The sequence below is a fragment of the Platalea leucorodia genome (genome assembly GCF_965183815.1).
Source record: "Platalea leucorodia genome assembly, chromosome: 5".
NCBI classification, from domain to species: Eukaryota; Metazoa; Chordata; class Aves; order Pelecaniformes; family Threskiornithidae; genus Platalea; species Platalea leucorodia.
Window position 1 is genome coordinate 44,650,671 of NC_138827.1, and position 25,239 is coordinate 44,675,909.

The 25,239-nt window shown below is 37.2% G+C and overlaps 1 protein-coding gene across 2 annotated transcripts in view; it reads right to left on the reverse strand.

The window, feature by feature from the left end:
* Positions 1-25,239, reverse strand: part of VAV3 (vav guanine nucleotide exchange factor 3) — a 180,291-nt gene that overhangs the window by 85,142 nt on the left and 69,910 nt on the right. For both annotated transcript variants that reach the window (XM_082311703.1, XM_082311702.1), the window contains exons 6-15: positions 20,514-20,606; positions 20,346-20,414; positions 16,997-17,100; positions 14,852-14,951; positions 13,310-13,405; positions 11,590-11,658; positions 9,052-9,138; positions 8,508-8,593; positions 8,001-8,133; positions 7,554-7,663 (exon numbers count right to left, since the gene is read on the reverse strand). In XM_082311703.1, coding sequence (XP_082167829.1) covers positions 7,554-7,663; positions 8,001-8,133; positions 8,508-8,593; positions 9,052-9,138; positions 11,590-11,658; positions 13,310-13,405; positions 14,852-14,951; positions 16,997-17,100; positions 20,346-20,414; positions 20,514-20,606 — 947 coding nt within the window. The remainder of the gene's footprint in view (positions 1-7,553; positions 7,664-8,000; positions 8,134-8,507; positions 8,594-9,051; positions 9,139-11,589; positions 11,659-13,309; positions 13,406-14,851; positions 14,952-16,996; positions 17,101-20,345; positions 20,415-20,513; positions 20,607-25,239) is intronic.

The window sequence follows — 25,239 nt, forward strand, 5'->3', positions numbered from 1 at the left end:
AATAACAAAATAAAAGTAGAGAGACCAAAATACAAATAAATAATGTTTTTTCAATCTGTACAATGATTTTCTTATTTACTGTAAAAAGATGAAGAGAGAAAATGGCATTCTTAAGGGGTATTCTCACTAGAGATGGGCAATGCCATTTCACAAAGGATGATTTTCAGCTCCTTTTCTACCTTCTCTTCTCAGGAGTAATGCTGATTACTTACAGCTAATTCATTTTCTCTGTTCCAGCTAGGCTGTTATATTTCAGAATCATCTTTGAAGATGCTATTTACTGAATTAATCAATCAATCAATTCTCCATATGCTAATACTCAAACATTCTGGTTTGCCACATCAAAGAGTCTCCATCAAGAAGACATGTTATATAATTAAATTAACCATCTCACAAGTAAATTGTGCTTTTGATCAAGAAGGCACAACTTCTAAGACTTTGCTAGGAAAATTGCTTATTTGATCATATGATGAGTGGCTTTTTTGAGATCAAGGAAATTATCTTGTTAACTTTTTGGAAACGTACTGCATTGTTTCAAACAAGATAATGGCTTTCCTTTTTCCTTATCAGCCTACTTCCCTGAAAAGCATGGGAGATGGACTGCTTTGAGCTAATCTATGCCTGTACATCGTTTTTAAACAGCACCTGATAGGAACAAAGCTCTGTCACACATCAGTATTTGTAAATCAAAAGCATCAATACTTTATATGCTTTAGTATTCACTGGCTGAGTCTTATTTGTGAAAGTTCTAAGTCTTACAAATCCAAATTTACAAAGTTGCTTGTCTTGAAGAGCTTTAAATATTTTATCATATATTTACACTTAACTGAAGACAAATGTCTATGTTTTGGAGTAAAAAATGTAAAAACATGGGATGTATACAGCCATAAACTTGTAAATTACTGGACAAACACCTAAATTTGCTAAGAAAAAAGGTATCGTTGGTTTGCAGGGAGAAACTAGGACATCCGTTCATACAGCCAAAGTATCAGGACAAACATGTAACGCAGCATTCCATTTTAAAGACTGAAAATAACTAACACTTAGCACAAAAACCAATATTTAGATGGTGATGTTTACGATGTAGTGTCACTACAAATTTATTTCACTGAATTTTAAGAAACACTTATTAATATCCACAGTCATATACCTCACATGTTGTAAGGTAAGTTGTAAAATCGTAAGGATTGGGAACTCTTTCGGTTTTGTGAACTGGAAGACATAATATCAAAGTGTATTTGTCATCTCCAAGCATTTACACACAGTCTTCATAATTTCTGTTTTGCTTTCACGTTCTATGCTGTCCTTACACTGTGCTCTTAATTATGTACAGAATCTTCACACAGTTCTTGCTGTGTCTGGAATAATCTAAAGAAACTGCCTAACTATAAATACATTGTGAATGGTTGCTTATAACCCTGAAAAACATTTGATCAAAAACAACTGGAGTCATAGCAAAGAACAGGCAACCATTCTTCTTTGGCAGACATGAACTTGGCATTCATTTTTGCGGTATTGAAATATTTATACTGATGGAGAAGCCCAGGCAGACATGTTTGCTTATTGCTTTGGTAACCTATGTGAGGTTGGTGTAAGTGAAACACCTTTGCAGGCTATTTGAAAAATGCAGCAGATAGCCAAGGCTTTTAAAGTGCTCTGATAAGAAAGCTTTAATTTAAGACGTCAGTGTTCAATATGTCAGAGCTCAAATATGCTCTCAGAAGAAGTCTTAATGCATATGCATTATTAATGCACTATCTGAGGGAACAGATCTATTTGAGCTGAATCTGACCAATGTCATTAGTCACAGAGTGCAAACCAAATTTGGAAATAGGTATACTAATAGGTAAGAGAACACTTTTCACCTACCTTGTTTCTCATACTAGCTTTCTTTAAAATCTAGAAAAATCAATGAGCTGTATCTACAATTTATGTAGCTTGCCTGATCTAAAAGGTTGCGCACACACCTATCAGATTCGAGAATCAATGAATCTCGGGATTATTTCCTTACAATCAGATGATGTGTTCTGTGTCCCTTGAGTTACAGGGTATGAATTTACGTCTAACTGAAACAGTAATTTTTCAAAAACATATTAGACTGTACCTGAGCTGCTGCACAAACTCTGTAGTAACTTAAAACTTAAATATAGTGTAATTAAAACTAAAATCACTAACTTTTGAGGGCTGTACAGCTTTCATGTCTGAAATTGCTTTTATTTGGATATTAAAAAAAGAAAAAAATCATATTCATTACCTCCATGCAATTAATGCGTACCCTAATCACTATAATGATCATGTGTTTCCCACTGATTTTTCAGGCATTACTAATTAGGCATGATGTTTAATATTGCAATTTCAGTAGCTGTCAAAGCAGAAACTACAATCAGAGTACTTCTGAAGGTGAAATTTTAACTAAGTATATTAAAAAAAGGCCTGCTCCTCTGCCTGCAAGATGTTTTCATGCACTTCTCAGTTTGTGAAAGAGAGATGTTGAGCAAAGCCTAATTAAAAGGCGTGTTACAACACTGTTGCATGAGACTTTGCAATATTGGTTCTGTGCATCTTGAAATCCAGCAGTACTAAACTCAGGCTGACAAGGCCCTGAGCAACCTCAGCCCTGCAGGAGACTGAGGTAGACAATCCCCACACACCCCTTCCAACCTAAATTCTTCTGTGATTACATTTTAAATTGCATTTCTGTGTAATATCTTCCTGTCTAGGAATATATACTGAAGCCAAGTTTGCTGATGGCCATTTTTAGAGTGGATTACAAAGCACAACTGAGAAACAGGAGAAAGACTTAATTAAATCAGCAAACTGGACATCATGATGACAAAATAAATCCAGCACAAATCAGCATAAGATATTGCATGCTGTATTACACTAACGGATTCAGATATTAAGTCAGTGGGAAAATATAATACGTGGCCTTTCATGGAAAAGGTCTCTGCCATTGTGAGGAAGACAACGCACACCTGCTCCATGCTCTACTGTGATCACGAAACAAACCACACTCAAAGGAATATTTAGTGGATAGAAGCAAATGTTTAGTGTCAACATGAGACAGCTGTAGTAATAATCAACGTATTTTCTTTCAGTATGTATTCTGTCATCTCATGATGAAATAAAAGAGAATTAAACTCATCACAGCAATGATGAGAAAGCAGTTGCCACATAATAAGAAATTAAGCCTGATAATTAGCCAGCTAAGTAGTTCCAAAGTAATATAACTGAGGTATATGCACGCATACAATAGAGGAGGAGAACTTTGACTTTCAAGGAGTTTTTTCTTTTAATAACGAATGGTTAGCATAAATTCATTGACATATATATATTAGTCATCTCTTTTTAAAAACAAGGATTTTTAAAATAAGAAAAGCATCTGTAGGACAGCTTTCTAGGGGGAAAAAAAAAAACAATCAATGCTCCTACCTTTTAGCATAAGCTGAATAACACAGAAGTATCATTTATTTCATGTAATTTGTAGGTATGAGACATTATACATTTGTTCTGATTCTTCTGGTTGTTTTTTACACAGAAGAAAAGAGATTAGACAGGATATGCTACTAGAAAATCTAACAAAATTGCGTCGCACACTCACAATCAGTTTTTGAGTTTTTTAATGGCTCAGTTACAGCAAATAAACCATGCACTTTATCATGCTGCTGACAAACTTTGACTTAATACATGATGTCTCTAATTTGGCTGAGTAATTTGGTGCAGTAATTTGGCTGTACACTTCTATTAATATTATCTTGGATATGGAATGACTTTGCATTTAAACCAATGCTATTTGACATGCTAGATTAAATTTAAACATTCCACGTCTAGTACAGTAAAGTCTTTGTAGTACTGTCTTTCAAAAAGTGCTTATTTACCTGTACAGCTATAAGCTCATGCTCACTATGAACAGAGTTCCAAGAACAAAATAGCAACTGCTCAAATTAGCCACTATAGCTGTTAAGCAGCCCATCTCTTCTGAGGCAACAGGCGCTTACGCTCCCCCTGTGCATGCAGAACTTCCATTCACATCAGTGAGGGAACAGGCACACCACGAGAGAGCTCAGCCATTTGTGATATGATGGCTCCTGTTAAAACATCCTCCGCTGGTCTCTGCCGGCTAGCTTTACAAAAATCTCTCCATTTCATCAGGTTTATGAGTCCAACCAAAGTTTCAGCTTCAAGAGCTTGACTGCAATGTTAACTGTGCTGCCCCAGTGTCCTACTTCATTTTATTGCCATCTAGAAAATCCAGCGCTCCCAAATAACCAGCAATTTTGAAGGTTGTACACAATAACCTTTTTTTTTTTTTTTCTAAATGGGGGCGGAGGGGGACGTGGGCGGGATGTGACCCAGACTCAACTGTGGAGATTACTGTGAATAGGTAAACAGCATTAAGTTCAGTGCAGCCATGCCACGGTATCATTGCTGCTGCGGATGTAGTGTATGAACAGGCTTCATCAATAACCCTCATTAAATTACTAGGAAAAATAAAAATTGAGGTGTTTTGATATTATGTATTTGCTAAATAATGCAATAGGCTCAGGAAAACAGCAAACACGTACTATAGCAACAGAACTGCCATATGAATAAAAACAATTTACCCAGTTTCTTATGAATAGTAGCCCATTGTTCCCAACCTCCCTCACGACAAAACAACTCGCCATATACCACACTAACAACAGAGCTGGCCAAGAGGCAGAATATTTTCACAGGTTTGTGAAACTAGTTTTCTAACAGAAACTTACTAGTCTGAAAAGTAATACTCTGGAAATTGCACTGGGATTTCATCCTTCCTTCCTTTAAAGATTTTCCGTATCAAGAGTGCCTAATGTATTCCTGCCCTCCAAACCTAAACCAAGTCCAGACAGCAAAGCAGAATTCTCCTCTATTTCGCACTTCATCAATAACATAAGCTTCCCATATCTGGAGACAAACTGTCATCTCAATGACACCAGCATCTCAACAGTAGGTGCCTTTTCAGCAATGTAACTGTAATCACTGCTGTTCATACACTGTCATAAACGTCTAAGCTCCTAAAAAGCAAAAATAAAAAAATTACAGCCTAGCTAACACAGTTATGCCAATAAAACTGTTCTAGTGGCAACAAGGTTCATTCATAATTTAAAAATAATAAAAGAGATCCTAACTTCTTTTCTTGTTATGTTCTTCGATTAACACTTGCACAGACCAAACTTTACACAGAATGCTGTCCTAAAGGTAACAAAACCGCATTGAAATTTCTGTCTGAAACTCAGTAAACAACATTTCTGATAATCAAAAAAGAACCTAATTCACTCCTTCAACTGTGCTGTTTTTGCAGTCTCAGTAAAATTTAAGTAATGAGAAGCATTTTGCCCACAGAAGCAGCAATTATAATTGAATATGATGAATAACAGCATAATTTCAATCATTGTTACTTTTCAGAGTAGAATCACCCTACAACAGATAACCTACACAGCAAGCAATGAGACCCCTGAAACAAGCAAATCAAACTAACAAACCAATTGTTCAAAACACTTGGCTTAATTTATTTCCAAATACAAACTCTCGTGCCTCAGCATGCACTGGAATATAATTTTTGCTACATACACCAAGGTATGTTTTGGGAGAGCTGCTGAGGGAAATATGCTATGAAGTCAAACCCAGGTAACAGAGTTGGGGGAAAGGTATAAAAACTTCAGGAAGCATTAAAGCTCCCCATTGTTTTCAGTCCTAGTGGTTATAAATAAAAGGGAGCAACAGCATTGCCCAATGCAAATAATGCCACTATATCATGTTGCACCTCAGCCCTGACCTGCAGCAACCCTGCTGCTCCAGGTCCCGTGCCCCTGCGTTACAGCCTTTAATCACACAGGAAGAGGTTAAACTAGAGGTGTGGGTTTATGAGAAGGACAAACACCCATGCAAGGCAAGGCTGACACACCACCACTCTCATTTTCAATGACCAACTCCATCCGCCCAAAAGGAAAGAGCAGCACATTAACTTGTGAACCCTTCAGGCCCCATTTGTTCTGCTCACGTAGAGCAACCAGCAGCAGTAAGCCATCGTTCGCAAAAGCACGCTCATGAACGTTGCTCATGAGCACCGGCTGGTGCCTAACACTGCGTAAGGATCCGTGCAGCTGCACTCACCCACCACACACGGCAGTGGGGGGGGACCATAAAAATGTTTGGGAAGAACTGAGGATACGCTCCTGGGAGAAAAGATAGGACTCTTACTGCTCTCCTTAGCTCCTTGGCTGACTTTTGTTTTGGTTGGTTGGGGTTTTTTGTGCACTGGGCCAGGACGCCTGAAGAGTGATCAATAGTTGCAATGCTACAGCTGATAAATCCGAGTTCCTCGTGCTTCTCATGCATGTTTTATCTATGTTTAAGTAAATATCAATAATGACGTTACAGGAAGTGCAGCAGTGAGAGCACAGGGACACAAAGAGGCAAAGTACTCGGCTTTCTGCACACATACAAATAAACATCTCTTCCCACCCCCCAGTACGCTACCCAGAAATTTTTGCCAAGACACATGTCATTTTTGTCTTCAGTAAAAATCAGCAAGATGGGAACCCTAGTAACCAGGCCTTATAATATCTATCCAGCCCAGGTTCTCCTCCCTTATGTTCTCATTTAAATCATTAGTGCTCATCATACTAAGGTCTTAAAATACATATATGTAGTTTATTAGCGAGTTTCACTCGTATCAGCTCATAATAGCCTTTTTTCTGAATCCACATACCTTTACAATCACATGCAAAACAATTTTTATTAATGCCATCTCTGTATTTTCACTGGGAGTACCTCACCCCCCTTCACGCATTTTTTTTTTTTTTTTAACCATAAAGCAAGCATAACCCTGTCATCTGATTCCCTTGTTCACATGTTTTAAATTTAATCAGAATACCCGAGGTGTCAATAATCATGTTTGTCTTTCTGACAAGAATCAGAAATGAAAATAAAGCTCATGCTGCATAACAATAATATAATCTGCAGTGCTGCATCTGAACAACTTACTTTTCAGGAAGTCTAAAGCAACCTCCTCTTTTAGTTGAAAATATATAAAGGAAATCAGCCTTTTCAAATAAAATTTAATAAGCCAAGCAACTTGATCCAAATACTAAACAATAAATTAGTCAAAAGCCACTAGGAAAGACACCAGGATCCCCCCTCAAATCATCAGCATCACCTTTCAAAAAATACATTTCAATTAACCAAAATAAAAATGTGAGGGGAAAGAAAGGTCACTATTCCGTTAGATATTTATTGCTAAATAATTAATATTTCCCCCTGGTTGCTTAAGCCAATATTACTAAAACAGTCTCAGCAGCAAAGTTGGAAAGTAATACATAGCCTGGAGTGCCCTCTTTCTTTTCCAAGAGGAGTTTCAGGGAAATATTCTGTTCATGAAGATGTCAGTCAGGTGTTTCTCAGAAAGTCAAATAAATCAGATAACTAGGCTGCATTAAAAAAATCTAAACATGAAAGCAGTTCAGCATAATTTAAGTGATATCCTTACACTTGTGATGAACGTGATTCTACCTTTATAAAAACATACTTACAGAGCCATCTGAAATTGTTCAAGCCATTTTTTCTTCAAGTCTTTAGTTTTGCAATAAACTTCTAAACCATTTTGACCTTGGATATGAATGAGGTAGAAGCCATAAGACCACTGCATAAAAAGATCAGCAATACAAAGGTCATCAGTTGTGAAGAAATGAAAAGGGGGTGGGAGGGAAGAGAAAAAATAAAGAAGCATTTGTATGTTTCTTAATTCCCTGAGTTTGGGAACAGCAAGACCACATTATTGTGTTCACTTAGGAATGACTTACTCAAATGTTTTAATTACATCAAAATAAACAAAGTTGAAATCCCTAAATATTCACTTAATCTTACATTTAAAACATAAAATTTGTAAATAAATTGTATATACATTCTGAACTCCTGCAAAATGTTTCAAATTGCTGCTAAAAATATAGATTTTAGATGAATTAGCAACAAATACTTACCTTCTTATTTTCTTTATCAGTAGTGGGGTTATTTGTAATTTTGTATTTCTGAAGATCTATTATTTCCTTCATTTCATAATTATCACCTCTCCGTTTGCAAACAATTACAGCTAGATCAAACAAGAAGATATGCCTATGAAAACACAATACAAAGATGGTTAAAAACACTCCAGAAAACCCAAAGTCTTGTTTTACAAACCTTTGCCTGTGGCACTTAAAATTTTGAAGGTGAACAACTAAACTACTGAATAACAAAACAAAAAACACTGGAAGTACTTTCGCTAGAGACGTACTACTTGCAAGGGACTTAGGTGATCTTAGATGATAACGTAATTACTAACTTCCCATGAATCACTTGGCAAATTCACTTGGTAAACAGTGGATAGGCTCTGTGAATGCACAGTGAAGTGGGAAGTACTCTCAAGAATCATTGAGCTGACATGAAATCTAAAAAGAGAGTTATTTTACAGGCTTTTTAATAGCAAACACCAGAAGTCATGCCATCACCTGTCTTGCCTCGCACGTTTGTCTAACGTAGTTATCCTTATTTCCCCATCACCTTGAGGTCTTCCGTACTGTAAGAGGGAATGATTCTGAAACAGAAGTAATATGTATGATTCAATACAGCAAAAGTGTCAAGATAACACATTCAAATGTTAGACCACCCACTCCTTTTACCCCAAAAAAGGGCTTTCCAGGCCTGAAAACAACACCTTTTCCTCACTATCATCTAAACTAAATACAATAAAGAATCAGTCCATTCCAGTTTTGGCTTCAAATGGGAAAATTTTTCCCATTACAAAAACACCTGAGTCACTGTACAAATACAAACCTTTAACTATGCAAACATATTTAACTACAGACAGACCCCCAAAATAGCAGAGATTTCTGTTCTTAAATATTTGTGTCATTCTAGACCAAGTAAAGCATACTTATACTTAAATATCATCAAGAGTACTATAATGTCATATGAAACGGGAAAAAAATACATCTATCAATATATTTAACCGCAAGTGATTTAAAAACCATGGAGATGAAAAATATCACATACCAAATTCTCTATTGATAGTTGAAACTGCCTAATTTCACGGAGCGTTTCATTATCTCTCTTCACTTCATTTACATACTGAGCCAAGTCCTACAGCATCAACAGAAAAAGGGAGCGGGGGAAAAAAAAAAAAACAACTCTTTCATAACAGAGCACTTTAATACATTATTTTGGCAAATTTATTTCTAATTTTGTCTTTGACTTACCTGCATATTTAGTCTTTTTTTTTTAAATTATCTTTAATGTTCAAGAATTATCAATATGTATGCCTAAATAAAGAAGGAAAAAAGCCTCTGCATATCTTCAATCATATTTACAACTTTCTTCATCATATCTATTGAAACACAAATTTAGTGGCAAGAAAGAGGGACACGTAATAAACTGTAAAAGGGATGATTTTTTCTGAATTTTGTTAATGTCTTATTTTCAAGATTAAAGATGGAAATGTAATTTATGCAGCACACTTATGGTCAGAAAAAGCAGTCAACAACATCCAATATCTGAGAATAAGACAGAAGGTAAATAGAGCATATAGTAGAAAACATATGTAAGGCAGCTCGAAAGCAGCATATAAGGTGTAAACATATCATAAGCTTATTAGGAGAGAAGAAGCTACTGCCCCAGTAGTAGGATCTTGCTCTTACTGCTTAACAGCAGAGAGAAGCCATTACACAGCAGATTTTAGAAAGGGCTGTTAATGGGATATACTACCTGAAGTTACAGGTTGAGATCATTATTGTCCCCTTTACCAGAACATTTACTGTACACATTTCACTAAAACCTTTAAAATGCTCTGAACATGCTTGAGTAATAGTGACAATTTGCTGAGGCTTCTCTGTTTATGGCTAGAGATGAGGAGTGAGCAGGAGTGGTAATTGGTAAGGTCAGGGACCCTGAGAGCAGCAGTTGGAAAAGGCATTCTGATCTTCACAACTTGCTTTTACAGTATCCCTTCAATATGGCCACGAATTTGGAGGGTGGGAGAAAGATACATCTTCTTCCTAAGACGGTTTTAATCAGAATCTAGGAATAGCTGCAATCATTACGCTAGCTTCCCAAATGAATCTGTGCAGGATACATTCATATCAGTCTTAAAAGAGTTAGTGTAGAAATTAAATAACCTCTTTTCTTGCTGCTAAAAGAAATCTAACAGCATAACCCTTCCTAGAACTTTCTTTCTTAGGCAGCAGTACCACCTTGCTGGCAGTTTTTCTAAAGACATTTTATTTTCAAGCAGACACACCAGGGTTTTTAGAAGCAACGTACTGATGCTGCACAGTTACTTCTGCTACACTGGCAGGGACTATTGTAAGAGGACAGAGTAAATCAGGAGGGAAACAGTGCTGCAACCTCAAGGAGGGATGCTCATACCTGGGGTTTTTGTGGGGTGGGGTGGCAAGTGGTTTGGGGGGCTTTTTAGTTGGCTGGTTACATCCTGCCAGCCAGCACATAACTGCCACAGCCACTCTGGCAAGAGATTTCTTAATTTTATTTTCAGTCCAAGAGGCACCAAAAACAATGAAGCAAGCCAACAAATGGGAAAGAGAAAGGAGGGCAGGGGGGAATAAAAACCAGGGTTATTTTCCTAGCCAATTAGCAGCAGCCAGGCTGCATGGCTTGCTACTAGATGGAAGCAATGCTGTGCCATCCCGTTTCAGGCACCTCTCCGTGGGAGATTATCATGGTGGCTCTCTCTGCATTCACTGCACAAAACCGCATGACAAAAAAGGGGAGCCAAAAATCTCATTTGTGAGCTGGTCTGTATCGCAGGCATTCAAGGCAGACAGTCACATAACATGAGACAGCTGTGTGACCCAAAACTAACTTAGTCCGACTTCAGCATCTTCTGTGGACCATACAGATTACAACAGAAGGAGATATGGCCTATGCCGTGTTGGCTTCTTTCCCCCCTTCCCCATGAAGGACAGAAAAAATTTCACGATTCCAGCACATGAATGTCACAATTCATGCCGTGAAGCCAACTGAAGCAGAACTGTGCTTCATTTCTGAAGCTGTGCAGAGGAACACATAATATATTGCCTTATACATAAGGCAATACAGCTATTCTATAAAGCATTTGTTTGTACCACTTGCGGGTGAATTTACATTGACAGATACTCTACCTCCAGAAAGACGCTACTGCTTTCAAAGGTAAAGCTACAGAGATCACATTAAGATGACAGAAAAAAAGTCTTGTAAAGAAAGATAACTGTCTTCATCTCACTGGGAAACTACTGACCTTGATTAGAATTGACTTACAGTGGCAGAAATATTCCTGAAGTTTGGAAGTGAGACCAACACTATTGAAACATCTGGGTTTCATCTCATTATATGACAGCAAACCGATGTAGAAGTAAACTGAAATAAGGAAGTTCCATTTCATAAACGCTCCACTTCAGAAAACTACTGAACTTGTTTCTCAGACTTGAGCCAAGCCTTCAACCATATACTTGCCCTGACATACTTGTAAAGCTCACAGTGACCTGTGAAAACATGCTTGTTATATATATTTTTATACATATTTATATAAAAAGTGCCTACCTTCATTGCATCAAGTGCCAGTTTTAGATTTGCCTTCTCCATGGGATCAGTAGTGTGCTTTACCAGCTCCTGTGGACAGAGCAGTTAAAACTTTTCACACACTGCCTGTCAGTTTATAAATTGAAGTTGTCATTGCTCACCCCCCCACACACCCCGAAAAAAAGAAAAAAACAAAACCAAAACACACAACCCAAGAATTCACATTTTCATCCCCATAGTGAGCTGCCTATAACTGAGTGGGGACTACTGCAAACAGATAATTGGCAAGTGTTTAAGAATGATTGCTGTATAGCCTAAACACCAACTGTAGCTGATGATGAACCATCATTAGAAGGTAATTTGGTCTGTCTAGCACTTAAAACTTGCCAATCAGATCATTACTGTATGTGCATGCTGAAAGCACAGGTAAACACTTGCGTTCATTTGCACATTACTATACAGTATATCATCCCATTCCAAAGCATGTACTTGTCTGCAGGGAGGGATGTATGCTGGCAATAAAAACTCAGCTAAACTGTGCAATTGCTTAAAAGAAGTCACTGTCTCATTACGCCTAAGATAAAGGTGACTCAGAAGACATATTTAAATCAAATGTAAATGTTTAAAGTATTTTTCTAGCCACTTCCCATATGAAAAACAAAGGGGGTTTTTTGGTTTTTATGAAGTGAAAAAGTAACCTCTGGGGAAAACAGGTTATTTCTTTGTTATAATTTGAGAAGAGAATTATACATTTCAGCTAACACAATAACTTGCTAAAATCCTAGGAAATACATATTTATACTTCACTTTACAATTCTAACAATTTACTGGATTTTTTTCTTTCCAAGTCTATAAAATATTTCTTTCTTCTTTGATAAACACTGTAGTGTCACACATTAGAGCATAGTGACATTGTATATTGTTAATCATCTTTTCATAATATACAGGTTGATTATAAAACCATAACTCAGATCTCAAATTTTTTTTAAAAAGCAGTTGTACCATTCATTTTGTTTTTTCCAATTTTCCATTGATCAAAATATTGATGACTCATTTATAGAAATATTTCAAAAAACTTAATATTACAGAAAGTATGTTGCACTGCAGAGTCAAAATTATGCTTCACACACAAGTGGTACATCTTTTAAAACGATGTTTTACAAGCATCAGCAGGGCTGAAAGTCTAATATAGTAATATATTTCTCTGCAGCTGAACTAATGAGTCTCCTGGCACAGCTATCAAATTAAATTTATAAGACTCTCCACCCTTATTACAGGACTAACTGCAAAAGCTAACGCTTTGTGGGTTATAACAAGAAGCATTCCAAAATAAATATGGCTTTATTGTAATTTATGACAGCAAAGTAACATCTTAAAAGTATGCTGTAAGTATGGTCCAGCTTCCTCCTTTGGGGGGTAATGGTTCACATTTCAAAGGGCCATGATTACAGTTTGGTACTACTAAGCACTTTAAACATACCAAGAATGAAAGGTGCAGATACTGAGGAAAAAATTGTGTTTTATTCTTTTTTCCCCAGATATGCTTCAGCTCTGAGGAATGATCTCTGTTAGAAAACCTGCACTTGACTGGATTTTATTTCGTAACAAATCAGCCTCAAATCTACGGAAATGTCAATCACCTCCCTTTGATAAAGACCTTTAGCTCTCATTCTTACAGTCCACTGATGATAAACAATCACAGTTTTGCTCTCAGCCACCATAAATTTCAAAAATAAAATACCTGGAGCAGTAGGTGATATTTTAGCACTCTCTGCATTGGAACCACTAAAAGATCCCGCAATGTAAATTTCCCGTTGTTGGCCCTCTTGGAACATTCCTAGTTCAAAGCAGAAGAAAGAATAAGACAAGTGAGTCAGAAAATAAAAATATTCAAGTGATATATATGAAAATTCAGTGATATATTGGCCAAGTATACTGGCCCATTATATATAATATATAACCATATTAAGCTTGAGATAAAGAGTATCAACAAAATGAAGGAAAACAGTTGATATGACAATAATAGCTAAGCAAAAAAGATTGGGTCTAGACACTTGTTCTTAGATATTTCAACAGCATGAGAAAGAGTAGAATAAACATCACAAGGACAACAGAAATTAGGCATTCCATTGAATTAAAAAAAAAGAAAAAAAAAAAAGACATTGCCTATAAGCACAGCAAAGGCAGCAAATATTACACCTATCTTCAAAAAAAGCAGAAGATAATCTTGAAAACTACAGGCCAGTCGGTCTCACTTCAGTCCTCGCAAAAATTATGTAGCAAGTCTTCTCGGAAGCAATTTCTGGGCACATATTGACTGGGAATATCCAGCATGGATTTACCACAGGTAAATCAATGCCTGACCTACCTGACTGCTTTCCGCAATGAAATGGCTAGATATGTGAATGGGTGGGGAGAGTCTACCTGGACTTTTCCAAGGCTTTCAACATCATCTCCCACAGCATCCTGATATCCAGGTTGGGATGTTATGCTCCAGATGAATGAACTGCTAGGTCTATGAAAAACTGGCTAGATCATGAGTCTCAAAAAGAGCAGTGACTAATGTTTCCTACGCTACCTGAGGGACAGTTGCAAGCAAAGCTCCTCAGGGGTCTGTCCAGGGACCCCTCCCATTTAATATCTTTAGCAATGATCTGCAGGAAAAGACAGGGGACAGCCACAGCAAGCCTGCAGACAATATCAGATGGGAGGTGCAGGTGACACTCTTCGGGGCATGTTCAACAGCAACCTCACATGAAGGCCACAAGGACGAAGGCAAAGTCCTTCACCTGGTATGCACTAACCAGGGACACACTAACTCTTGAGGGCTGATCAGCTAGAGAGCAGCTCTGCTGGAAAGGACCCAGGGGTCGTGGCAGACAGCAAGCCCTGTGAGGCTGTGGGACCAGGGCTTGTTCAACCTAGAGGTTCCTCCCAACCTGAGTGACTCTGCAAGTCTTTGTTCTCGGCTGAGATGTCACGATAAACAGAAGTGTATCACTGATGATCACTTCCCCCCCCAAAAAAATAAACAACCCTAACCCTACTGATGTCAGTGGCAAAACTCCACTCACTCCAGTGCCAGGAAGTGTACCGCAACAGCTCACGTATTCATTTGATCAGAGGCTCCAAAAAAATGAAAAGGAAGAGAAACACAGTAACGTATCAGTCCAGCTAGTTTTTAATCATAAGGTTTTAGACTTGGATGAAAGCAGGGCATATTCATAGAAACAGATGTTTTTCATATATATATGTATATATACACGTTAAAAAATACTGATACCTCTAACTTCAATTTAACATCTTCTTTTGTCTTAGAGATGTTGTCTAAGCATGATATCGCTATCTCCACTTGACTGCAGTACTGTCCATAAATAACCAACCTAAATCAAAGCAAGAGACAAAGAATAAAAGGAACATTTGCTTATTTAAGAACAATCCTTGATCATTTTTCACAAGTACATTGTTAACAATCCTCCTTTCAAAAGGAGCAGTGCCTAAATAAGCAAGGATAAGATTAAGATTTAGCCACGGACTTCAATGGGTAGCATGAATACAAGGAAGAATATTCAGGAGAACACAATTTTGATCTACCTTCAAAATGCTGTAAAATCATTGCAATTTCCTTTAATATTCACATGCATATGTTCTGATACATAGAGGACTCATTAAAAAGCAGCATAACTGCTGTTTAACAGAACAACAGTCTGTAGTATTTACAACACTGTAGATTTCCAAGGCTGTAATGAATAAATTCTGCAACACAGGCTTAACGGGATTAATTACAGCTATCCTTTAAAGAACTTGTGGGTTACCCAAACTGATCCATCTCCAACAGTTTCTACCAGGTTATATCCTGTGAGCTCTCAGATCAAAATAATAGTGTATGAAAACAAGAAACTTTCAATAGTTGTCAAGAGCAGCAATGCTTCTTGAAGGAGCCTAGTTTTATGACAGGAGTTTTTTTGCCCCTGTTTGGAGTGCTTCTTTCTGCTAGTCCCATTGCAGAGTGCTGTTTCCTTTCACCTTGTCATATATTTCTTGAGGTGGTTCCTTCTGTACGCTTCAAATCTGTTTTTTGGGGGTTCCCATGAGCTCTTCATTGGGGTCTCCTAAATTTCTTTTTCTATCACCTAATCTTTACCATTCTTTTTTTTTTTTTTTAATTCTTTTTTCACAATTAAAGTGGTGATACTGATTTAACATTTACCACTTCTGATTACTTATAATCATTACCTGGGTAAGACACCAAGTCGACCTCCATCTGTTTCCTTTTCGTATAATATAAACTTGAGGTTTCTTCTGTGTCCTTTGTTCCCCTTTTAGCACACATTTCGGAACTACTTTTGAAAGATAAGCATTTTCCAGAACAACTTCTTGTCCCCTAATTCGCTCCTACAGCAACAGAAAGTCTAATAGCCTGGGAAATAACTATGTCCTGCTCCAACATAAAAGCTGAGACAGAGGGTCTCTGAAGGCAAGACTGTTTATGGGCAGCGTGGGACACCCTCCTCCCTCGAAAAACAACTCTCCTGTCTAACGTTTTCCAGATGCTGCTGTCCAATTTCTCACAAGCCTGTTATTACTGCAACAATCCTCCTTCCCCATCACCCCCAAGCAAATCCAATTAGCTCCCACAGGTCCTTCCTGCTCCAGTCCCAGAAGGAACTAATTTTTAACCACAACCCAAGGGTTACTTCAAGGTAGGTCAGCACTGTAGCCCACAGTATAAGTGATTTTCAGCTAAGTACCATAGGCGTATAAGTTCATCTATACAGTCCAACAGCTGTTCAGTGCTGGCAGAAAAAACAATCTGAAAAGGTGGGTTAAGAATTTGGCAATTAGCCTACAGGGCATGGCATGCTGCCACAGCTATCCTGTTACCAGCCTGGCTGTTTTTCACAGTTTGAAGGTAGAGTGTGTTTGCTTTACTGTCACGCCTTTAACTGCAGGGTAGAGACCCTAGTCTCTTCTCTCTTCTCTTTTGCAGCTGCTTTCTCTTCTTTCAAGTTACGAGCTCTTCTGTTTTTTTTTTAACCTGGAATAGCCTTAATATATATCCTTGCCTTATTTTGCCCCTTTTTCCCCTTTTATAACATTTTATCTGTTAAACAATACAGGTACATGCTATAAAATACCAGGGACTATTTGCACAAAAAAGCGCTGTGCAAAGAAGATTTGTTCAAAATACAGATGTTACCTGTCTATGTAACGATATTGCCAAAACTGGGGGTAAGAAGAGGGAGGGCTCGTATAGCAATAGGTTACATTTTGACTTCCAGGCTCAAAACACCAAATACTAGCTTAATAAGTATACTGACATCAAATCCAATCCTGTTTCAAAAATATTCAACAAACAAAAATATGGAAAATACTGTACCATCTTGAGCATAGATTATCAGAATTCGTAAGAGTGCATAAATCTTACCTTTCCTTGTAGTTAATAAAAATTTGATATAGGTTCTGATCATTTTTGTTAACAATGGAATCATTGATGTCCTGTGTTAGATTCCTGTGAATTTTCACCAAATCCTTAAAAACAGTAATGAGGAGGGGGAAAGGTTTTTAAAAACAGAACGACTTCAAGCTTTGAATATAAAAATAAATTATTTTATGTTAGATCCAGTAATTTCAATAAATTGAAAAACAGATCATTTGAGAGTAGAACCTAATTTCAAGGTTTGCCACATCTTCCATATAGTGCAACAAGAACTAAACTCCAAGAACTACCTATTAGAGACTAATTTATTTGAGCTTGGAACGTGCCCTGCTAATTCATCTTCATTTTATAATGATAATTTTAAAATTAGGCAAGTCAAGTAAATGCTTTAGTGACAAGATAAAGTAATGATTCATGTCCCTGAGCTGTGAAAAATTAGTTTTGTACGTTACGTTGGCCAATTAGTGATGTTCTAGTGCTAAGTTAACTGCAATCATAATGAGTTTCCCAATACAGCAAGCAACTAATGGCTGAGAGAAAGGCAAGAATATTGCAGAAAGATGTGCTCCCTGAGTATAGTAGCAACTCACCTTACTTGTTCACTATGATACAAAAATCTGTAAGCAACTATAGGAGATTACACCAACCTCAATACTGTATGGATACTGTCAGAGAATTCACAAGAAATTAAGTCAAAACAGGTTAAAAAGTTTTGAAATCAGGATAACTGACTAAGCAGTCTACAGACCACTGCAATGAAAAACAGCGAACTCTTTAAAAAAAAAAGCCATTGAAGATGGTTTAATGCAGTAAATGATATACTACAAAAATAATACGCAATATTGTGTTGTGAACTAAGTGAAAACATTTCACTTCACACTGATGAAAACTAAGAGTACACACAAAGCCAATCATGACTTCACAGGTGAGGGAGCAAAAACCTGAAACAGATCAAATTCAGTTGCTAGCAATTGTATGGCCATATCCTCAGAATCTTAAGTTGCAGCAAAGACATTATTATAGAAATGCTTCCCGATTAATACATCCCAGAAGCACTTTTTCTAAGGAGTGCACGGGGACTCAACTAAGCAACACCCCTGAAAAACAGCTTAATGCTAAGGGGACAAAATGTCTTTTTGAGCTTCTATCTCCAATTCAAAGTCAAATTTTAAATTAAACTGATGGTAACATCACTAGAAGTTAATGGAAGTTCCAACACTTCAGTATCTGTTACACGTACTTCCATCTCTCCTTCCCTCTATATGTCCATATATATGTCTCAATTCAAATGCGTGCATAGGTGTACATACAAATACATATATATATGTACATAATATATACATAGACATATATGTACACAGATACACACACAAATACAGAACCATACATACATTTTATAGGACAGAACTTTGAAATCTGAGCCCTAATGAAAGGGGCACTCTCTTTAGACTGGTGAGTAGTTCGGGGCGGTCATTGTTTGGTTTGGGTTTGTTTTTTTGTTTGTTTGTTTTTTGTTCCTTAAAAATAAAATCTATTTTGAGATCAGCAGATTATTTTGTCCAGCAAGCATCTTTCAGAGTCTATATAAGGAATACAGCATCACCCTAAAGCACTGATCCTTCAGCACAACCCTTTAACAGAGGCAAATCCATCCTGTTCTGAGAATACCACACTTGGTGTCCACATCGCAGTTTGCTGTAGAGCTCTGTGTAACAGCTATTTTTAGTTTAAAACAAGCTTCCAGTGCCCTCCAGCCTTCCTGCTGAGGAACTGCCACAGAGACAAGGTCTGAGCAGACAAAGTGTTTGCACCTATTTTTGGCTTAGGCAAGCCCTATGTTTCTTTTAATGTTTTTGGACGCCTGTGAGATGTTACTGGAGTCAGAAATAAGCACCATCTTGTAACAGCAGGATACTGAATGCTGATAATGAAAAGCAAAGTAAAACAACCTAAATGTAATGGCTTACTACGTGTCTTCCTAGTTTCAAATAAACAGGTTTTGTTCTTTTTACTCCTCTTATCTGATCCCCTTACATTTCTTTAACAAGTAGTGAGTAGGCTGACCTCTCAGTTTGCCTGGGCACACAGAGCTTTAGGAAAGAGGTTTACAGTAACTTAGGTAGGGCACATTAGGGCCTTATTTGCAATGAATAAGAAACATTAATGTAGGACAGAATATAAATTTGTTTTCAAAAGCAAAGGGATCTCTACAGGCAGCTGACATACTTCAAGAAGACAAGTAGGTTACTGACATCTGTGGCAGTATTTTGGACTAATATTCAAAGAGAAGGAAATTACAGCAATTGAGATTCACGGTGAAAACTTAAATAGCGGGACAAATATGGCAAGGCGTCAGGTATCATCATCAGTATAATAACTGTCACAATTTAGCTTCTGTCAGGATGGTGCTGGAACAGCAACTAAAACATTCTTACAGACCAGATTCCCACAGAATAAGAAAATCCCCAACACCACCTCCTACAGCCCTGAGAGCCTGCAGGATGTGCCAGAGACGGCCAAAACAGAGGTGATTTTTTACAGGCAATAAAGGTTTGGTGTGGCCCATGGGCCACACTCTGGGGATCCTTTCTTCACAGCGTGCCTCATAAAAGAACATTCCTTTCATTTGTCTGTGTTGAGAGAGGCTTCAGACCATGTCTGATGTCTTCCTTTAAAGTCAGACAAAGTAAAGACATCTGCTAAATACTTACATCAACTAAAAATATACGTAAATTGCCATAGTACTATGATTAGGTCAAAAATAAATGGAACAAAGTAATCATCACAGAAACTTTTAAGATTTCAGTCAAATAAAGAGGTCTCCTAGATACTTCACAGAGGATTTCCTTATCCCTTCCAGCACCAGATTCTGAATCCAAAACTGTGAGTTATCCTAACTTTAAAAAGTCTTCAATGATGATAGAGCCAGGGTAGATACGAGGATTTGCAGAGTAGCTATAGAAATCCTAATGAAAGCCCCACTCCGCATACAGTGGTAGGCAACCTAACAGGCACAACTTTGTACCATCACTAAAATGCCAGCATATATTAGAAGATAACCCATCTTCTATAAATTATTAGCTTCTGTGGGTCAAAGATACTCCAGTGTATAACCACTCACTAACACGATAATACTATTTCTCTTATCCTATTCCCTCAAGCAGAAAAAAAAAAATGAAATAGTGTGCACATCCTTTTTTATCAACTACCCTAATATCTACATAAACGCACTGTGCACCATATTTCAAATAATAATTTTGTGCAGTAACATACAACACAAATATATCATAACCAGCTATGAACCTTGTATCTGTTCATTAAATATGCAATTACTTACAGGAATGTTGATGAAAACAGTATCAAACTCTGATGGCGACAGAAACCTTTTCAATGGCACCATGAAAAACTGCAAGGAAAAAAATTTATATATACATTGACTGTGTCCTTATATTTTCTAGACTGTTACAAAAATACGTAAGTAACAATTCTATAAGTAGTATCTTACTTTCTCTATCGATTCCAGAGTTTCAGTGTATTTCTCTTCCGTTTGCTTTATTTCAGCAAGACAACAGCTTCTTATATCATTTTCAGTATATTTCTGCAATTACAATGGAGTCAAGTTTAAGTCATTAACAGGCACCTAATGGATAACAAATGTATTTATTTGTTTAGAATTAAGCAATTAGGATAACTGCTTCCTGAAATTTTCTGAGTACTGCAGCCTCCAAAGATGACAGCAATAACCAAGAATATTTTAATGTTCAATTAGCTGATGACTTTAAGAGTTGTACTAAAATTCAGCATCAAAGGAATATTATGAAAAGCTAATGTTTAGACATAAAATATTGAATTCTCTGCATGTACTTTGGAAGCTGAAATACACGGTCACATTTCATATACATCCAGACTGAGAAATCTTATTTAAAATACTGAGCAGTTAATAATTCCGTTAAAACTTAATGGGACTAAATCATGTAAGTAACTTTGTATTGCCTTAAATATTGGATTCAGTCTAATCCCGGCACTTATTTATGGTTTTTCCCTTTTAGTTCTCAAGGGGAGCTTTCTCTTCAGACACAATACGAGTACATCCTCGAAGCAGGAAGTGCAGTGACTTCTAAGTCCAGCTCTCACATACACGTGTGTGTGTCTTCAATGAGGCCCTGGGATTTTTCCACGTAAACCACCAGACTCATAGGAAATTGAAGTAATTATCAGCCCAGGACTCTACAAAAATAGTTTACAAGCACTGTTACTGAAGATCAGATTTACAGCGTTACAGCTTCAGTAACTTGCAAATGCGATTTCAAATAAAATAATAGATACCTAGAAGAAGGTATGGAAGCGTTCGCGTCAAGCAAGACTTGAGACATCTAGAGACATACAGGTCAGCCTGGAGACCTGACACAGTAACTGGATAGGCTCTTACAATTAAAAGCAATAATTGATCCAAAATGTTTTCTCCAAAAACAAGAATAAGCAGTGGCTTAATAAGTAACAGTACTGTCACATTCTTTCTAAAGCCTATTTATCAGTTTGTAACATCCTTTCAAGGCATCCCTGCAGCATATCCCTAACTGTATCTTACCTTTTTTCCAGTGCAGGGAATCCACATACTGCATGTAATAGACCTGATGACTATATGTTACTCAAATGCAGCGGGAGTCAGGACTAGAAATTTAGTACTTATGGTGGTGCATTTCACATCCCCCTTTTCTCTTGTGTACCTGCACGATCTCAGTAACTCCCATCAAAACTTGGCCTTTGTGTAACGAGTTCGGCGGTTAAGCGTCCCTTGACCATATCAGAAACTCTTATATGGCTAAGGTGGGAGCAGCACTGTCTGTACCAGGGAGGCAGCCCTGACAACCTTGGAACGTATTTTTCATCTGTATCAATTGCCTCATGATAGCCTTGGGGCCTCTCTTATCTGGGCTGTAACTTGGGAGGATCTGTACCAGCATCACTGGAATTTTTGAGAACTTTAGTAATTTCCAACACAGGCAGTGAAAGTAGAATGGAAATTTACTGATGCCTAAAGTCAATCATCTCACGACCCTGTAAACAGCAGTACCATGGGAGACCCTTTGAGCTCTCCTGGACCGCAGCAGGCTGCACCAGAATCTCCCTCTGAGCAGGACGCCTCTCACAGCTGCGAACTCTTAAGTTTGCATACAGAGGCCTGACAACAGGACCTGGGCTGATCTCCGGTGCCTTTTCACCCCTCGAGACTCAACCTTTGCCCCTTGAGTTAATCATTTGATGTGACTATTTCACTGAACTCAAGGGGAATTTTTACTAGGTACCTTTATATATGCATATTGTGTGTATTTCACTGAAGTCGCAACAAATTACTAGGCCTATTGTGTGTATCAATACAAATATTGTAGTAAACCCTATTTAATCACCTTGTAGATGCTAAATTAACCAATGATTAGTTATTGCTAAATTCCTGTGATTCTCTCTTAACTGTAAACAAACCTTAAACTGCTGCCAGACATATATAATCCTTAGACATAAACCACTGACCAAGTCTGAGAAAGGATTGGATCCAGCCGCACCTAGGCTGCTCTCCGAGAAGGACTTTAGAAAGCAAGGGCGTCCATTTTGAATCTTTTGACTCAACCCGAAGGCTCCCCTTTTCCTCCTTGTATTTTCTTCTAACTCAATTTCCTCTTTCTTTCTCTTTATATATATACTCCTTTCATTTAATGAGTAATAGAGCGAACCTCGCCATCAAACTCTGTTGAATCACACTTTTATAGATTTCTATTAAAATCACTATTTGCAAGTATCTTTGACGGTGATTCTTTAAGCAACCTAACCACTCATCTCTGACAGTACTATAGCTCTTTCCATTCAGAAGACGACTTCTAGCTTTTGAACAAAAGACTCTTCTCCTCCAGGAACAGCAAAACTTCCAGACTGAAGTTTTAACAATTAGCTCTTAGTATGCCCAAGAGCTAGACTCCTTCCACTCCCTCTCTCTGCTGTCAGTCTACTTGACACACCTGCTACGCATACCACACCAAATAGCAAGCCGCACTTAAACTGTCCGTGAGCCACATACAGCTCCTATGATATTGCTTGGTCACCTATCAAGAGTGGGAAATGTATTCCTACCACCTAAACCAGATGCCAAGTTGCAAATCATACAGGCACATAAAGCTTCATCGCCGTTCGTACTTCTGTGTGTATTTTTGACATATCTCCTTTACCCTTCTCTCTGTCTCCACGTGACTCTACAAGCAGCTCTTGCAACTGGAACATGGTTTCTCACCCTCATCTACCAGGTGCTGCATTATCTCAGAAATTACTCTTTAAAACCCAATTGGTGCAGTTATTAATTTTCCCACAACAAACTTTAAAGTGCCATCCTTATCGGCTGCAGACAGAAGTAACCATTTTGCAAAAATACAGTCTATCATTATCAGCAGAAATGTACTTTGTGAGCATCATCTGATGATCAGCCTCATCTCAAAATCTGTCATTTATTGTCAAATTCTTTGGCGGGGGCAAGCGGGCACTGTCACAGTTAACCATAGTTAATTAATCTCAATAAAGTATTAGAATTTGACATTATTCAGGCTTTTAGTTGTTTTTCACCTTTACCTTTGTGAGCTCAATACCGTTCAAATTACTTGCAGTATTTGCACCAATACAGAAGCTGTTGTACCCAATAGGAGTTTATATCCATTTGCAAAATATGGGGCTTTGTTGTTCACCAACTCTCATATGAACAATGCAAACAAAATCCTGGGATTCCACTTACAACAATTCACTTCAGTTTTGTGCTCACCTAACCCGAACAGATCATTCACATAGCGACTTTTGGCAGAAATTAACATATTAATTTTCTATCTGTACTACAAACTTCTAGAATTTGAGTGCAATAAACAAAAGAAGAGAGAAAATAAGAAATAATGTGTGGATACCAGTAAAAGTGAGAAAAATTGCCTTTGAAGGTCAGCTACTGCTAGAAAAAATTTAGTGGAGCAGTTTGCATCACAAGATAATGACAATAAATCAAGGATTATGGTGATGCAAAGCAATTTTGGCTGCTATTAGAGACTCTGAAAAGTATTGGGTTCTTCTAAAAATCTACTTGAAGATTGTCCTGTGCTAGTGCTTTTTACACGCAAGGAATTGTCATGTAGGATTCAAACGAAAGAACTGTGCAAAATCATCATGTTGGCATGCAGTGTATTTATAAACCTGAGGGGAAATTATCACAAACCAGAAATAATTACCACATTTAAGAAAGATATCACAGCAAAACAATTGTAATGTCTCCATTCATTACATGTTGTGGAAAAAATATTTTTCTGTACCATGTTTTCAATTTTCATTTACTTTCTATAAGAAACAAATACAAGTGTTCAATCTGAAGTATCTAGGCTAAGATGCAACTAAAATTGGAACGTGAAAGTTCTGATTGCTATATTAATCATTTGCTAGAAACACGGATATGAGAGATGACATTTGCAACAGGAAAGAAAGAATCAGAGAAAGTTTACACACTACCAACTGCCAGAGATTACCAACTGTTACGGTTGAAGAAAAAAAAAAAAGCCGCCCACACTCATTATGTGAAACCCAAAACTTAACACATTTTGAGTTTCAATATAAAATAAACACACAAAACAAGATCACAGTAAAGATTTCCTATGATTCAAACACTTCTCTAAAACATCCTGCCTGCAAGTGAATGTGACTTCATTAGATATAAACCAGTGTTTTTTCAACTCAATTTTTAATTTCATTTTCATTGAATAATCTAAACTTTAGGAGGTAAACAAAATTAAGCAAAATGCAAAAATCTAACATAACTTTCTGCTTATCTCATCCTTAATTTACATGCATTACCTGCAGGATTTTGTATTAACAGAAAAACAGGCTGGAAAACCATATTGTTACACTCAAAACAACAGAGATTAAAACAAGTAATCTTCCCAAAGACAAGATAGTGGTAACTTTGGGGAATCACCATAAAAGCAGAGAACACAAAACACATTATATATCTCCTGTACTCGTATTAAAAAAGATACACACAGTGTTAAAAAAAAAAAAAAAAAAAAAAAAATTAAAAAAATAAAAAATAGAAAAAACCCCACCACATCTTTAGACTTCTTCCTGTAACTATATTACTAAAAAGCAATTTGGAAGAGTAGAAGCAAGTTTCCAATTTAAGACAACAAGAAGCATAAGATAGCTTCATGTCAATACAGAAG